The sequence below is a fragment of the Acanthaster planci genome, linkage group LG19 (genome assembly GCF_054643075.1).
Source record: "Acanthaster planci isolate LZ-2023a linkage group LG19, COTS_SCS, whole genome shotgun sequence".
Classification (NCBI taxonomy): domain Eukaryota; kingdom Metazoa; phylum Echinodermata; class Asteroidea; order Valvatida; family Acanthasteridae; genus Acanthaster; species Acanthaster planci.
The window spans coordinates 6,736,980-6,755,863 of NC_141795.1; the positions used below are offsets into that span (position 1 = coordinate 6,736,980).

General features: G+C 41.1%; 1 protein-coding gene across 5 annotated transcripts in view; it reads right to left on the reverse strand.

Moving 5' to 3' along the window:
• The window catches only part of LOC110977558 (zinc finger MIZ domain-containing protein 1-like), a 167,473-nt gene that overhangs the window by 60,892 nt on the left and 87,697 nt on the right, over positions 1 to 18,884 (reverse strand). For all 5 annotated transcript variants that reach the window (XM_022231790.2, XM_022231791.2, XM_087149161.1 and 2 more), the window contains 2 exons: positions 15,103 to 15,216; positions 11,858 to 11,963 (listed from right to left, as the gene is read on the reverse strand). In XM_022231790.2, coding sequence (XP_022087482.1) covers positions 11,858 to 11,963; positions 15,103 to 15,216 — 220 coding nt within the window. The remainder of the gene's footprint in view (positions 1 to 11,857; positions 11,964 to 15,102; positions 15,217 to 18,884) is intronic.

The following is an 18,884-nucleotide window of genomic DNA, read 5'->3' on the forward strand; positions in this document are numbered from 1 at the left end:
CACATAAATGTCACTTACATGTCCCAGCACTAAACTTACGAACAAAAAGTATAACTGTTCTTGGTCTAAAAATAAAGACAAAAGGGAACCATATTTCTTCAGGCCTCTGTGGCTATGTGGATAAAAAAAAAAAATGGTGAAGGCAGCATTTAATGGTGCAAACAGTTGCATCGTACATTTCATTAATCTTCCACAGACAATAGGGAAAGACTGACGAATTATCTGATCGATAAACAGGCATGGGTAAATGATTAATCAATTTTTATGGAGCCACGCAATAGTATAATGACTTGTGTTCACTCTGATTATCCTGGAACAATAAAATGGATAATGACCGTGAAAATGAAAACATGTTAAGTGTTTTCCGGCCTCCACAAAATGGATTTTAAATGAGGCAACAGCACTGTTTGTTCTGTCTAGGAAGTGAACTTTAAGGCCTTCTGCAGATACAGGTATTTTTCTGAGCATCATGTGACACTAGAGGGCGTTGCTGCTATTCTGTCTGTGCAGGTTTGCTCACTGATTGTCGGTCATTCAGTGATCAAACATTGCGTCGCTTGTGGCCGGTGAAACACCTTGTAAACAACACAGACAACGAATGGTTTGCACGTAATGACTGATGCCACACACGGGCGCATATGAAACAAAAACCTCCGTATTTGCCTAAAAATATAATTTCCCTCTATAGATGACACAAGTCAAACCATCCTGTTTACCCAATCATTTTTACAGCTTTTGAAAGTTTTCAGCCCTCTCTAAGTGCAGGAATTTGTTTTTCAAATGAGGATCTTTTCAGTGGGCTTGGTGCCCCTTTAAAATGGCTGAGCTCACTTACTTAACTGTTGAAATACAAGCATTTCTGTAAATATTGTCAACAAATCTGACATTTCCTCTGCAGGAGACCCGTACCACATGACGACGCTGACGCAACGTTGGCTTCGGGGCCCCAAACATTTGGCTTTTATTGTTGGCTCGCTCTCATTGCTCAGTGCGGCATCAGAAATTAATTGACCGTTTTACAACAGACTTCACTAACCAGCTACATTGTGTGCTTATTTCCTGATGCGTGTTCTATCACAAAGTGCTGTTATCCATCGCTTGTCACACAAGGTAAAAATGCAACGCCGTGGTTTTGGTTGTTTTAGCTTTCCATTTTGACACGGATGCGTGTTAATTTTTTGCTGTTGCACTATACAAATGTCTAAACTAGAATAGAAAAATTTAAAAAACCAGAATAATGTTACTATCGCTTGAACATTGTAAAAGTGGCAAAATGTGAAATCTGAGCCTTAACAACTTATTAAAATCAGCTTTGGGATACAAAAAAAAAAGACCTTAGACAGATACATTCAAATAGCATAATTCTGAAAAGGTATGTGTTCAACTTTGATGAATTCCCAGTTTGAACGAACACTATATGACATCACAAATTCCCCTTTGGTGTTGGCTTCCATTCCGAGTGAGAACAGGTACCAACTTTCCTCTTGTTTTGCTGCCAAACACGGGGGTACCAAAGAAACTCATAAGACACACAGTTTAACCACCTGCACAGTAAACACTGATAATCAATCACTGACTTTATGTTATATTGTCAAACGTTCTTTTAAATTGAAATGCTCGTTAAAAATTGTGTTTCACAAAACACTCTCTGTTCTGTATGTTAGTACAGATTAAACAGGCACACTAAAAAAAAAAATCATATACGTTTCTAATAAAGTATTGTGAGACCGTACATGTAATTTGCTGACGAATATAAATATCGTCTTCCCCCACCAAATCAATACCTTCCCTTTTGTGGCTCCATGTTATTTGACAGTTGCCGTGGCATTACCCTGTTACTATGCCGACACTTTATGAAACTGGCCTTAGTGAAGCCTGATGTGGACATCAAATGAATGCAATTTATTAACACTTTGTGGCTGTAACTGACAAGAAATCACCAAAGTAAGTGAAATATCTGCCTACTCGGAAACTGAAGACGTGACACTGGTGCACTGAAAGAGCTGTGTGGAACAAAATTGCTACTAGATATAGGCATGGGCTGAATTTTTTTCCCAAGAGCTGCTGAATTAGTGTTCATAAAACTGCTGGCAACCATAAAAACCAGACAAGGCAAAATTGATCAGTTTCTCTGCCGAGATAATTTCAGTGGGTCTACAGCCAGAGACAATGACAATGATATCCGCAGCCGGTGATTTTCACAGAGCTATGAAATAATCCAAATTCAGGGAATTGGGCAGAAGCTACTGCTTTTTATTAGCATTTTAATTATTTGTATATCACTTGAGGAATTTTTAATTTATGCTGATTTTTACAAAAGGTCACGGTAAAAGACAGTTTTCAGGACACCCTGATGGAATGCAATGGGGTGGCAGCCAGGGTATCTATTAAAATCCATCAAAATCCATCACTATCAAGAACAAGACATCAAGCGAGTTTTTGGCTGATTTATGGCAGGATCAAAGATGGGGTCAAATTCACCGTGGTAGTGGAAGCTGTTTACCTGGATCTGCCTGGCTGTCCCTTTAACAAGCAGACTTAAAATATCAACTCGTTACTGAGTATGTGTCTGAGGTAACTAACGCTTTGTGAGCTCCAGAGATATCTTGATCATTTCTAGGATCTGTTGAACCCAGATAATGTAGGCTAGGCTGGCCCTGGCATTTATCCAAGTATCTGTCACCTCATTTGCTTATCGGTCTTTAGCCCGATGTCTAATATTCCACTTTAAAGCTACTCGAGAAATGCATCTGCTCCCTGGAAAGCAAGGGGGGGAGGTGAACAGACGAGGAGAATCACGATACTCCTTACCAAGATGGGGATAATGATGGACGCTTTCCTTGCCCCAGATCGACCTCATAAATATTCCAAACCTTGGAGCAAAACAGAGCAAGTAAGTGGGGAGAAAAAGGAAGAAAAAAAAAATATGATGAGCCAACTCGCTCGGCACGGTTGCTGTTGTCTTATCCTCAACAGCTTTTGGCCTAGCGACGGTATCGTTGGCGAATCTCGCAACCTGGACGGCCGAGGCGAGGTGCATAGGCAATCATTGGACACGCTTGGATTCACCTGGGGCAAGGGTGGTGGCAAGGCAAGACACGCACACAAAAAGAAAGTCAGGGAAAAAAAATGAGGAGCTGGGTGCTTATGAATAATCATCATCGAGGGAGCTCTCTCAAATGTTTGGTTTAGTCTTCTTTTTTTCACAGGGTGCATGCCGCAACTTGTTTACGCTCCATTGCCTGATGATTAAATCTCGACTGTTCCAAACACGCATCATGTTGACACAACAAGCAAACAGTGAAGGCATCAACTTTTCAGAAGACAGCGAGATCCAGTTCTCGACAAGCAAAAAAATGAGGGAAAAAAGACAACCCTTGAAGAAATGAGTCAACAATTATTACTTGCCAAATAAGCACAAAAACAAATCCTCCGACAGATTCCAGTCCAATAAATTTCAAGAGACACCTCAAACGCATCTCATCAAATGACAGGCCGACATGTTGCCTATGATCAGGAACCTCTGCAGCTTCTTCTACTGAAAACAAACTCTCAGAATTCGATTTTTCAAACTCTCACGTCAACAACTATTACTTGCCAAATAAGCACAAAAACAAATCCTCCGACAGATTCCAGTCCAATAAATTTCAAGAGACACCTCAAACGCATCTCATCAAATGACAGGCCGACATGTTGCCTATGACCAGGAATCTATGCAGCTTCTTCTACTGAAAGCAAACTCTCAGAATTCGATTTTTCAAACTCTCACTTTAAAACGAAAGCCCAAACTGCATTGGTCAAACCAGATGATATTATTAGAAAAATTCTCAGGCAAAACAGATCTAAAAATACCCAGAAAAAACTTATAGTGCAGTTTTCAAATACAGTTACATAAAAATGAAACATGACACACAATATCAGAATGACAAAGAACAAGATGCCAAGATACAAGGAATTAGTAAACTTTAACACTGGAAACAAATACGCATTTGATTGCACCATACGCAGGCCTGAAGGATTGCCTAAAACGCTACATAATAACTGGTCAAGATCCAACGGCAACAGGACAATTTCACACAAAACACAGAACACAAAACACCAAACAGGGAATGTTCATGTTACAACATACACACAGATTTAGATAAAGACAGAGTCATACAAAGAGTTTTTTCAGATGTGTGTGTGTGGGGGGGAGGGGGAGGTGTGACATTTGTTGAACAGGGATGTTGATTACAGACCATCCTTCCTGTATCACAGACAACAACGTATTGTGACGGCTGTGTCAAGAAGTGCTGATTTCAATTTACCACACACAACCTGCCCACGACAACATCATTGCAATTCTGAGATATGCTCCTCAAAGTCGTCGGCATTTTCGACGTAAATAGGCAAGAGGGCAAAAAACAAAACACTGATATTAGGCGTAACTTAATTATGCACAAGTGCCACTCGGGAGCGGAGAAGAGGGAAGAAAAAAGGAAAAGTGGGCAGAAAAGCATCAAGGCCTCGGTGATGGAAGTGTGCGACGACAGCGAATGACGCGCGCACGAGGCTGAGTGATGATTATTTTTGGGGCGGCACGTGTTGACAGCTGTGAAATGGCCACAGTTTTATTGATGTGTTTATCAGCAGGAGGTCGTCTAACCAGTTTGTGGCGTATTTCTCAAAAAAAAAAGCAATTTTAGCGGGCAATTCTGAAAAATCTCTGAAAAAAGGACTTTTTTGACAGAGAAAAAAGTGGAAAATTCACAATTTTTCCAGAACAAAACAAAAAAAATTGCTCAATTACACACACACAAAATAAGGAAATAAAGGAAATATTTAATAAAATGGACTTCTTTGAGGGGAGGGGCTAGCTGGGGAAATGGGAGGAAATGGTTACAACCCCCACAACAGAAATATGAAGGTGCCATATAAATTTAGAATGGGGAGGAAAGACCTATTCTATGATAAACAGAATACTGGGATAGTTCTTTGCTTTGACTGATTAGCCCCCAGGTGCAGATGCAAATCCCCACATTTAGGTCACTTGCCATAAAAATTTGAGTTCAGTGCATACAAATCACTGATACCATCCACGGCCCTTACAATAAAATAGCGAAGAAAAACCGCCCCCCCCCCTAAAAGAATCGAATTCCTTAAACCCTTTAAAAACATCCTCAATTCACCTAGCAGCGCCCTCATGCAGCCCTGTGCAAAAGTTGAACCTCTACGACTAACTGGTTCTTTGCTCTGTGCTTTCTTGTTGCATCAGGACTGCCTGTGACAACGATCAATGAAGCGGGACAGGCCCCCAGATTTTGCATAATTGGCAGCGCGTCGCACAAGGAAAGTATCTAGAGCTATTGAGACGGCCGGCGCACGGCTATGATAATCATCCCTGTGAGAGACAGTCTCTCTACACAACAATCAAAATTTACGCTCCACAACGTAATTAAAGTAATGTTCATAGCGTTTCTGAATTTCCGTTATTCATTCCCATTGGCTAATACAAAGACGGAATTTATCCTGGTACTTCGTGCTGGTAGCATCTGCATATGTATCACTTCCCGAATGGCTACCGACGTGCATTCAATACTTTTCCACCAAATTGATGGCAGTGTCTCTTTCTTTTTTTTTTTAACAAATGATATCTGAAATTACACTTCCATTAGAACAATTGCTGAGGAAGTATTTACATGATGAATTTTCTGGTGGTTGATGGGTCAAGTTGACTTTTTCTCTTAAACTGTGAGTGAACATTTGAACAAATATTTACCAATACAATGACATCAAAGTACTTGTGTGCAATCTCTTTGTACAGTCTCAAGGCACATCAACATGACCCGCTATCAGGTTTATAACTCACTTTGTATTTTGCAGTTTGATAAAATTAAGGTATTACAAAATAAGATAATAACAATTGATATTTATCTCATCCGTGGCTAGGCTAGAGGCCATTTTAGCACAATGTCTCTGACTGGAAAGCTGAAAAGAACACCCTTTTTGAAATTGGCAACTCAATTTGTATAAATATATTTTTTGGGGGGGCACACCTGAAAAAGCACTGAGACATAAATTTCCAGTAATTCTCGTGCATTCCAATTCTGATATCGGAAGCCGAAACATTCATTCAGATTCCTACAAAAAAACCCCCAAAAACTGTGCCCGTTTAGCGCAACTGTTGGCAGCACAATATCTGCACCGATCTCTCGATTTCCAAACAGTTGGCGTTGATGAAGTTACCTGGCAGGTCATGCCCAGCCCCTCAGGGTACCTGACTCAAAAGATGAAAATCTTGACAGGAAAAGAGTAGGGGCTAAAGCCGGGGAGAGACTCCCCCCCCTCCCTTTTTGGACAAGCACAATCTGGCACCACATGCCCATTAGAGACGGCAATATGTATGCATCGTTCTCTTACATAATTATGAATTATTGATATGCCGCGGGATGGGGGAGGGGGGGAGGGAAGACAAGATTGGGTCCAGTTGATCATGCACACCGGGGATCTAATCTGCATTCAGGGCACCGGTTGGAGCATCATAACTCCAAGTCAGTTGGGTAAGGAGAAAGGGAGTGAGTGAGGGGGGGGGAGTTACGATCGGGTTTCAGTCTTTGCCGGGATGAAGACTTCAGATGAGGCCCTGTGTAGAACGCGCAATGCATGTTGATTGCATGAAACAAGGAAGAAAAAGGGAGCAGAGTCCGTCTGCAATATCTTCAGGTGTTGTTCTTCTTGGCATGAGGGTATAAGTTTTCGGCAAGGGTATCACTCACTAAAACCTGCAGTTAAGGTGTCTGATGCTGGTCAGGTTTAAGGCATATTGGGAATCAAATTAAACAAGATACTTGGAAACGATACGGTGTTCGGGGAGAAGTGATTCAGTCATGAAATTTTCACAATTTTTTTCCCTCTGTCTCTGTCGTCTTAAATATGGAAGCAGTACAGTATGCTTCAGGGAGTAACACTGTCTCGCTCATGATTGCTCAAACAAACTCACTGGGTTGGACTTTGATAAAGTAGTCTCACTGTTACATTGTGAACTCTTCTAATGACAATTTGTCAACAAGGTAACACCGTATGAGGATGTTACTTCGTAGCCCAAACTTCATTTAAACATGAGAGGATAATGAAAATCATTAATTCATTACCAGTGGTCGTTAATCCTTATGTAAAAGTTTAATCAATGCTGCGGCTCACATAACAAAAAAAGAGGTGGAGTTTGAAGGGCATGACCACAATGCCGGCTGAGACAAGTTACTGAAACAGCCTGATAATTCCATGGGAGAATTCACTGCAGACTTTGATGAGGAAATTCGCTTCATGTTACACTATTTCAGGATGTTGTATTATATGTGGACGTTGCACAATTCTCACTTTATCTAGGTCTTTATCTTTGGTCTTACAAGTGTTGCACCCAGAGTTGGGGCATAAGGTTTACTCACAATTGGTAGAAAAACGGTTTTCCTCAATATTTCACTGTTTGTGAAATAGTTGTGCTACCTTTTTTTATGATGTCAGACAAACTGTATCCAAACTTGATTTCCGTAGTGTGTACAAGTACTTCAATTGACAATACTCAGAGACATTTCTTATGGTTCAAAATATTAATATTTATAAAAATAATTTTGTAAAAAATTTACAACTTCCCCTTTATTGTCATTTCAAACACTTCAAAAAGTGGTCCACTATGACTATGAGATGTGACCAAAAATACAGAAAGCGGCACTGAATATTAGGCTTGGAGAATGTAAAATTTTGATTTTGAGGAAAATAGAAATATGAACTTTCCATACACGGACACCTCTGGGTGTTTTGATTGGACGAATACAACATGTGCACTGAGTACAGACCCATCTTATTTGTCCTCATGAAAAGAAAAGTTGGTAGGGATGAGTGAAGTTGTGAAATTTGAGGAAAACGCTCCACCAGGTGAATATATCCTTTTGGCCGCGACTGTACATGCTGCTACATGGTGGACGAATGGCAAAGCTGAACAGTGGGACTATAAACAGAATAAAAGTCAACGGGGCTGAACAAAATTAATCTGCAGCGTAACGCTTGATTCAAAGATGATCCAAAGGTAGAAATTGACCGGTTGTACAGACATCACAATAGTCAATGGACATTAAAAAACCAAATTGGAGATCGTAGATCCAAAACTTCTAACCTGTGAAACTGAAACTGAAGGAATGCACTAGGCCTACAGGAAAATTGCCAAATTGTCAACTGTTAACAGTTAACCCTGACACTCCTCAGTCCTCTAACAGGTGAAGGATTGAGGAGCGTTAGGGTTAACCCCCAAAATCAATAGGAACACAATTTTCTTCTTGTTGAATTTAGTGCAACCAGCAGAGAGCACTGATATTCAAGAGTAAAAAAAGACCAAAAGTGACCCCCACCAATACAGGCAGCAGTGACAGATGATCACTAACTCAAATCCCGGGGAAACCATTCCCCTCCAACCAACAAAATCTGCAATTGGTTTTGTGGCTCAATCGATCCTAATCAATATCAACAAAGTCATGGGTGTAGATCTATTTGCCGGTAAGCGGCAATTCCCTCACGGTTCTAATCAGTTTTGGGTTTCTCCCCTCTCCCCAAGTCCTTCCCAACCTCATTTACCGGCATATGCTCATCCGTCACAAACAACCGACTCATCCCATCTCAAACAATTGCCCGGCGAGAGCGACCAAGACGAATACTAATCAACCCGGAAGACATCTTACAAACGAGCCAGCCTGTCAGAGACACCAGGCTAGCTGGTGGACAGTAGCCACAGCAGATATATGGATATAGCCCCCTGCTGCTTCTCAATTTGAAGTCCCGGGCAAATTAATTCTGCACAGCTCATGGATCTAGGTCTGCAAATGGATGTGGCCAAGGTGATATCACCAGGTCCCTGGGCCGATTAGGGCGCGGTGCTAGCCAGGTATGCTTTACCGTCACAGATACGCCGCGCCTTGTGGGAATCTTCCACACCCCAGCTTATCTAGCGCAGTGAACGGTTACTCAATCTGGTTGGGCACGGGCTGCCGTGTATGTGTCTTATCAGTAGTTTATCCACATGTGTGGGTGGGTGTCTTTGTCCCCGTCTGGCTGCTACCCTGCGATTCATGTAATTATCTGTCAGCTGGCTGTTTTGAACGCACTGTGTAACAGTGCATGAGTGGAAAATTGTACACAGCGTGTTCATTAAACACGGAAATAATTTTTCACACGTGCGATGCTGTACATGTGAATCCTGATAGCCATCACTTCCAAGGCAAACAGAAAAGGCCAATACTGGAAACCTCACGGCAGCCACAGATGGCTAGGATGAAGTGTACCGTTAATGACACATGGATATTGAGCAATGATAATGCAACACATGACTGATCAGACAGCACAACATCAGGCGACGAATGTTGTGTCATTTGGACAGTTCTACCTGATGAGAGAAAAAAAAAACACACACACAATTTGCCGGGCGTATCGATGAGACTGAGCAGATCAATTCCCATTTGGACAAATGAGCAGGGGGTTAGTAAAAATTGATGGTGGCATAAATTTATACATGTACACACAGCAGCAAAGGATAGCCACGGCACAAAAAAAGGCACTGGGTGTAATTCATGGAATTCAATAATAACACTTGGATGCAAACATTCGCATAGACTGCGCAAGAATGCCGCAAGGACGTGTTCGTTTGAGTGTGTGTAAATGTTGTCATGGTATACTAGGTTATCTCTGAACCAGCCATTGATTCTCCAGATAAAGACGTCTAACTGACACGACTGTGCCAACAGAGGGCTCCCTCCACAATCACCAACTGGATGGATTTCCTCAAACAGCCTGGTTAATTTGAAACTGACTTCTACCATGCTCTCTCTTGTGACATGCAATTCTTGCTCTTTTAAATGCATTTGCACGCAAATGATGAAGTACTTTAAAGGACAAAGACATGCAGAGTAAGATGCTATAAACTAAAACACCGACAGAGAAAAAAAGCTTAGAATTAGAGCAAATATCCAGCCAATTTGACACATAATTTGATTATAATCATTATGGTACTGATATCACCATAATGACACCTGTTTTTTACACTTTTAACAACTGATTAAAAAAAAAATGATGTTGGCTTAGGCATTTTGATTGAATTTCCAACACTGAGAGACAAATTCCCGTCTGAGTGGTGGTGCCGCCCCTTCATTCTTGTCTCCTCCCACGTCAAACCAGCCAACAAAGCCCAGGTGACTGGAAGACACTAACTGTAAAGATGGTGGTCATTTCAAACGCACGTACACTTGCTCATGTAACAACAATTCAAGACAAAATCTATTCTAGCTGTAATGCAAACGCAAGCGACAGGAAGCACGTTCAAACCCAAGCTCTGTCTATTCTACAGACACAATGTGAGGTTATCTACTGGTACTGTACATGTGTACCAGCGTCATGACAGACAGTACTGGCAAGTGGTGGAGTCCAGTCCTTAAACACCAAGTCGAATCGAGAGTCAATTCGCAAATCTGACAGAGGAAATTCATTCCTGTGACTTGAGCAGGGAAGCTTTGTCGGGTCTTGTGCCGGGACTCAACTACAACACAACTGCTAGCTATTACAATGATTCTATTCTACAACAGATACGGGAACCTTGCTTAATCTACAACAAGTGTCACACGTTTCCCGAACCCTTCAAAATCTTGTATCTGGGATATCCTTGGATATTCTATGCTACGTAGATGTGTAGTTCAGGTTTGTGAAGCATGGAACCGTACAAAGAGAAAGAACTGATAGAGAAAAGATCTGAACTTGAATAAACTCGAGTGAAGCAGTTCGTTTCATCTGCTGGGTTCACCGTGTATGATGTGGAGACAGGAGACACCCCACGACAAGGAGCTCCCTGAAGTGACTCACGGCTGTTTTGTACCATATGTTGAACCCGAGACGTTCCCATCGGTGCCACATTCCCCCGTTTCCCCCGTGGCGATGACCGCCAATGAGCCCAATGACAATCACTGAAATATAAATTTGCACACTTTGAAATTCAGCTGGCTTCCCAGCCCCTTCGTATTTTTTTCCCTGTAAATTGCACACCGTAAATTTAAAACCAATGCTTGAAAGGTATCTGACCGCAGCACACATCTTTTCCCCTCAATATCTCGATACTTGTGCAAGAAGTCAAGAGTATTCCAAGTATAAATTTCAGCATTTTTAATACAAAAATGTCCACAGCTTCAGAAGATACGGGGATCATTTTTCACAATCGAGCAGTGATACGACACTCAAGACACTGCATGAACTGAAAAGAAACAGCTACATGTAAGCCCTAAATCTGCTGGGACCCGGCTTCACTATTTCAGTGACTTTCTTCATGATAAGTATGGCTCAACTAATTAGAGTCCACAATTGTTGAAATCAAGTGATTGTCTCTGGGTGCGCACAAAAGCAAGTACTTGTACTTCTCTGCCTGCGGGACGTGTGCAAAGTGTAATCATACAGAAGTCCAAGAGACTGACTTTTCCACCAGAAGTTCACATCCAACAATGATGCGCATGTGCAATGCGTAAACAGCAGCATCAACTTTTGCCAATAGTTTGCAACAATTATTCGGAATAAAAGCGCTTCATCCATCTTTTGGCTACCTTAGCACTTTTTTTCCTCCCACAAAAATCATCCTCCAGCTTCCCCCTATGCCTTTCGAAATTTTTCTGGATATATTAAATGCATGTGGAACCCACTCTCAAAATGGAAGATTTCCCCAAGATCAAGTACACACAAATTTGTTTATGACCATGAAGAAAATAAAAAAAGGAATGCCCTGGCCAATTGTGGCTCAGGTTGGGGGGGGGGGCAGGAGACTGCAATAGCCGAGGAAACGATTGATTAAGGTACTTACCGGCTGACTTAGGGGTGAACTTGTCTCTGTGTGCGGCGCAAACGGCGAGGAGTCGGTAGCCTAGGTCTAGATCGAAGCCATTCTGAGCTGCAACTCTGCTGACAATCTGTTGAGTTGTAGGGGGAGGGAGATGAAGCGGATGGAGGGGGGGAGAAAGGAAGGGGTTTGCAGGTTTATGATGAGGGTTGGTTAAAGTACAGCAGGAGGTTAGTAATTAAGGGAGAAACACGTGACCACGTGGAAGTTTGAAGACAAAAAAGGGGGTAGGGGTTTTACAAACAGTTGAGTTAGGGAGGCAGGGGTAACACGAGGGTATGTTTGTGTGGTTGGTGGGATGGTTGGTGAGGGTGAGTTTTGGAGGATTTGACAGGTTTTTTAGAGGGAAAAAGAGCAAGGGAGCACGGGCAATGAGTGCAACAGGGAATGATAAAGGGTAGAGAGGGCGAAGTGTGAGTTTCGGTTTCACGATTTGGAGTTGTGGGAAGACAACAAGATGTGAGTGAACGGGAAGACCGGAGGAGAGATAAAGAGAACAGATCTTTGTTTAATTTTCAGAGTACTGGAAACCCATTCAGAAACAGATTTTGGTATTCCATCATTAGATTTTTCTGCCAAATGACAAAAGTTACCAAATGATGGCCAATACCATAGTTACTGCAATTTTATTCAAAGTTAATCTGAATTTCTACTTTATGTAGAGCTTCGTCTAGATGTGAAAGTTACTCTGACAGTGATGATTCAGAACCAGGAACTGACAATATTTGGACAGAGAGAGAGCGAGCAAGCATATAATTTCATGTTTAGGTGGAATTGCTCTTTTCAATTTCTTGTCTGAGTCATTCAGCATACTAGCACAAGGGTACATGTACATGCAGCCTGTCACACAGTCAAAGAAGATCCTGTTTGCAATTCATTAATTATACCCAGCAAGAAATGAGACCGAGGGGTACCCCCCCAACATGTCCAATCCCTATACTCATTCCAGACTATTGTTACTTAACACATCCCCCCAAGATGTCTGAAAGGAATTCCCCAGATTCCTGCAAGACAATGACCAACACAAAGCAGGGGGGGTTATCTCCATCTCATACCTTGCTGCATATGTCATTAATGCCGCCAAGCTGCAGTAGTCTGTGCATTCACTAAGCTTATCGCCTATCTCAGCTCTTTTGTGGGCCAAATTATCTTTGATAAACACAATGTAGGACAGACTGTATCAACACCAACAATGTGCCAAAATGCACAAGCTTTAATCAAAAACCTTTGACCCGGCATCCAAAAATAAAAACAGCCGTTGCTGTGGCAGCTGGGCGGTTTTATGGGAAAAGCAAACATGTCAGAAACATTTCTGACACTGCCGTCATGATCCTGATCGGCAGATTAATCAAATCCTCGCACCCATCACTCGGCCAATCAAACAAGGCCCAATCAATGAGTCAATCAATTTGCCAATTAAGTGTGCTATCGTCCGGTAATTCTCTATACCACTTCAATTGATTAAATCAATTTATGCTCGTCATTTCTTCACCCCAGCGGCTGAGTTACACAGACCAAAAGATCGAAAATTCTCTGACAATGGCAGTGCACACATACAGGATGCCCTAGAATAACTTTGACCTTTCAACCAAAAAAAACGGACACGAGCTCAGGAATTGTTACAACTGCATTGTTAAAGTGACGATATTCTCCCTTCCCTCAAAGGTGCAATTATAGTAAACCCACGGCTCATTCTTTCATTTAATACTTCATTCAAACTGGAAACTCAAGTCTCAAAATGTAAAGTAAAAGTGTGAAGGACAATCTCAATGAATATTTCCAAATCTTTGAAAACTTCCACTTCCCACAGCAGGTGTTAAATTTTGGGGGATTTTTCTGCATGCATGGAATGTTCCATAGTTGGCTGTTATCAGAGTGAACGTTCTATTTTTAACAAGGTCAAAAAATGAAACCACAGAACCGACCGGAACAGGTAAAACATTCATTACTCAGAATCCTCGCTAGTCATCAGAAAGCTTGATTCTGTCCCCCAAATGTTCCAGCAACTGTTTTTGGAAAAACAGAAACCCTGACGCAATGTCCACAGAAACAGAGGGGGTACCTGACAGCACTCAACTGCCCGATACCAAACTTCCTGTCAGCGACCCACGCGCGCACGCGTGAGGACTGTGCACGAGGCCTCCCTACCAGAAAGGGAAACAACTTCGTGTCACGCTGCATTTTCTATATATTACACATCCTAAACCAATATCCTGCTCTGCCCGGCCGCGCTGCAGTCAGAAAAAGGTTTCTATGGTTTAGCTGCACAAACATCCGAGGATTTCAAGTACACACAATAGAGGGATAGGTAAATCTATTCCAGGTTTTCCTGCTTGCTTTTCTTTTTAAATGGGGGTGGAAGGTACCAACAGGTGAATGTTTATGGGATCTCTTTACGACCATTGTGGTTTTATCCAAATAAGGAGAGCATTAAAGACCACAGGAAGACGTACCAATAAACGAACAATTCATTGTGTGTTTGGAATGTGCACTATCAAATGTAAAATTATTGTGATCAACACTTAGGGAAATTGCTGTTTTGAAAAATCTATTGACTAATGTGTGGGCCAATGAGTATTATTAGTCAAACTATGGTGAATCACTGTGTGAACTGAAGAAACTACGGCCTATAATGGCCACACTGTAACAATATGTTGTAAGCCCTACAGCAAATCTTCAGTTACAATGTTATAGTCAGTCAATCGAGAACGCCCAGGTTTTGGGAGATCTTTTCAGAACGGGGGGGTCAAGGTTTCCAAATTCCAAGATTTCAGGTGTATGTTGAACAATTTGTTGTTGATTTTTTAAAATTTTGCAAGCAAAGTAAAAACCTTCCTTTTCAGTACATCTGTGAAGTTCGAATTCCATCCAATGAAGGGTTTTTATTATGGCCACTTACATCTCACACCCTCAGGTTGAAAAGATAAAGCAAGACATCAGCAGAAAAACTCCCGAAAGCTCAGCATTGTGAAATGAAGTGCAACTTGACAGTATCTGAGAAAATGTGCGGGGGGGGGGTGGGGGTGTGAGAAGGAATTCTATTCCCTCCCCCAGCTCTTTGAGGCGTGACGTCTTCAGACGTGCACCATTTCCGAGGCAGTGTGTGGAGCCAGAAAGTCATGAGTTTTGCTAGACTTGATTGTGTTTCAAACAATCACTCACTCTACGAGTAACCTCAAATCAAGTACTGACTCCTTCCAGTGACTCACCGTTAGGCAACCGATCAGGCCGGGTTCAAAGGATCGTTGGAAAGCTCTCGGATCAGCGCACCACTCTAGGAGCTCCCGGGCTGCGGTCGTGAAGGTACTTGGGTGGGAAAGTTGCTGTAAGTAAAAAGAAAACGAGGAACCAAAAGTATGGTCAACGTCGGTGTGACACAAAAATGACCGAGATCTTGGGGTATATGAGCCTACATTGTTCCTGAAAGAATTTGTATTTTTCATTTATTCAAACATGTTCATACATGGTAACCAATTCAACCAAGGCTGTTTTTCAACGAGCCCTGTTGAACAACAAGCTGTAAACTTGGAAAAAAATATAGAATCAGAACGTTAAACCACACAAAAACAAACGGACACATTAATGTGCCCAAAGGGATAAGAAAAAACTTAAGAAAGAAGGGAATAAAACAGCATGCCCATATAACAAATAATAGCTAAACAATCAACAGAACGAGCCGTGAAAATTTACGAGTACACTTGGAGCTGAACAAAGTTAGTAAAATGCACATAAAAATTGCTGTCATTTGGATATCACACGAACTACTTGGAAGCAAATAAAACGAGAATATATTTGAAGTTATTCATTAAACAGAACAGACAAAATCTGGTGTATTTTGATAAGATAAAAGGACAAGATAAACAGAGGCAGTCAAAACAAGATTTAGACCGTACACAGAGATCATACAAATAAAATTTGAAATGAATTCAAACAAAGAAAATAAATGTTAAAGATTTACTTGTGAAACTCAAGTGACTAAACTTGGACAGAACAAATGACAACTTGGCATTAAAAGCAGATCAAAGAGGCAAGTACAGGAGGAAAAATGTTATTAACACTGCAGGGTTCAAGACAGTTTCATTTTGAATAAAACATGGCAGACTGGGCGCATTCTGATTGTAAGGAGTTGAACCATGAACATGTACCCGTAGCTAAATCTTTGTAATTATAATTTCCTTTTAGAGACTCAGATTTCTTGGTTTTGGGATTGAATTAAACCGATTAATTCTACTCAAGGTACAGCTTGAATGGATGACGTCAAATTTCTCAGTCACAAATTGTGGCACCCCATTATTGACATTTTTGTACATCACGGCTGCATTGTGCTGAATGTCTTTTAGCATATGAGAGGAACCAAACTGAGCTCTTCCAGGTCAACACAACTTAGGACACTCTAATTCATGTTCCTGATGACGACTGGCGCTTTTATCTTGGAGCTTTGGTAGCGTTTCTTGCGGCGTAATCCAATAGTTTGCCCACGCTACATGTATGTCCAGTAGTCAAAATTTGAGAGAACAATGAATCTGTACAAAAAGATTACAGGCCCTCTAGGGATTATATTTTAAACTTTCTTGATATTGATTCCTAAGAAAGCCCTTTTCTCTGCATTGTTCACTCCAAGAGAGATTTTCATCCAGAATGACTCTGAGAGATTTACATTTTTCAACTGCATTCTAGCAGCCCATTAACGCCAATGTTAGTATCACTGTCTGGCAAGTTCCGAAATCTCTTTGGCTCCAAGTTGAACGACTTCTGACCTATTAACATTTGGACTAAGTTTATTTAGTTTTTGGGGAAAACCCCAACAAGGGAAAATCTCTGAAAATTTCACAAGAAAAAAAAAGAAACCTAACAAACACAGGTTTCCTTCACTATGGTAAAACATCAAACAAACATGATTTTCAACAGAAAGGCAACATGATGCAATGAGCATTTCGAGTCAAACAGCCCCAAATCTCTGCCCGATTCAGGACCACTCCATAGACTGGTCACCGCTACGGACACCTGTACAATTGATTATGTCTGTTTCATCAGAAATAACGTCACCCTTGTCAGCATATATGGCTGATTCTATAAATTAGGGGTCCAACTTGGGGACATTTGGGTGTCCTGTTACACGTGAAGCCTGTCAACTTTTCTTCATGTAAAATTGTAACCACATCATCAAACATTGTCCAGATTGAACTGTATATTGTACAGGTCATAAACAATGTCATCCTGTTTGATCTACTGATTGTGAACAGTACTAATATTAGTTCCATCCAGAAAAGCTGAATGGTTTCACCCATAACAGAGCACCAAACTGTCCCCAAGTTGCACCTCTAATTTATGTAATCACCCATATATACGAGGATGTCCTTTACAGAAGGCCATGTGGACCTTTGGAAGTCATTTATCCTTCTTGTATTCAACACAACCATAATCAAATACCAAATACACGGAAAATCACACAGCTTATTACAGTTCTTTGTGGAAAGATGATTTTTTTTCTCCAAATGCAAACTTTGCACAAATTGATAAGAAAGACTCTTTTACTCACATTCATGTACAGGCTAGTACCCAAAAAATGCAGGTTGGATATTGGGGCCATTCTGTAAATTAGGGGTCCAAAAGTGTGACATATTTGTGTCCCTGTAACACCTGAACTGTGTAATTTGACATGGAAATATCACTGAGATTGATTTCAAACTATTACTATTTGTTTGGCAGGTAATTTGCCTTAATTCATCACTCTTAGAAATTAGAAAATGTGTTCTGAACTTACCAAATCATATGTCAGATGTGACAGGGACACCAAAATTGGACCCCTTATCTATAGTAGAACGACCCATTACCAGTTTGGTTGTTAGAGCACTGCCCCCTCCTCAACACTCAACCCCAACATTTTCACCCCACTAGAAATGAAACAATCCACTATATTTCCCCTCTGGCCCTCTCCATGATTGGGTATGCTATTGGTAATCTATCACTTCTCAAGAAGCACCAAATAATGGCTGGTAATCCTGCCCATGGTACCCAAACACACATGCAAGTTACATCATCACTGTAAACATTCACTGTTACACCAGGCATATGATAATATTCTTATCATGTTTTGTTATTTTCGTTTCGTTTTGGGGAGCCTTTTCAAAAGAAGAATAAAAAAAAATCAGGGATCCTCTCATGTGCTTGATTACCCCAAATATTTTGTGTCTGCTCAGTAAGCACATTTTCACAGGTTAGCTGCGTACAAATGATAACATACATGTGTGTGTACTGACAGATGTAATTGTGTATAATGTACATGTATAAACACTAAAGATTTATCTGGATAGGCTGACAGTTGATGTTGAGTATTTGCAATACCACTGTTACTGGCAACGGTTCCACAACCGTAAAATTCTGCGGTCGGTCAAGCTGCCAACGTGAGCTCTGAAATGCCTGGTCATCTTTGGCCTCAAGTATTCACAGACCCCCCCCCTTTTTTGCACGACACTTTGACGTTCTGACCTTCCGATTTGTGAGTTTGTGGGCTCGATCTGTCCGTGTCTGTTTGCTGCGCTCAGAGATTCTGCCTGAGTTGGCCATTAAGCTTTCACGGCTAATCAAATAATTCATAAGATGTTCCCTCAGGGTGAAAAACGGTCGTGGGGTCTCAAACACACACACTCACACACTTGTCAACAATTTGTAGTGAAAATATTTCTAAAGCTGTCTCTGACGCCTCAATCAATTTTTGTCTTTCTTTCTTTTTTTTTTCTAAATCCAGGTTTTGGTAGGGAAGGTGGAAAAGGTTTAGCAAAAGATTAAGGTCACAAACAGAATTATTATGGTAAAAAAGTCCAAATATTTAGTTCAACTTTAGCTGGGATAATACGGTAATTCCAGAAATTAGGGGTCCAGTTTTCAGGTCCCTGTCACACATGACATACGATTTTGTAAGTTCAGAACAATTTTCTAATTTCCAAGAGTGATGAATTAATGCAAATCACCTGCCAAACTAGTAATAATA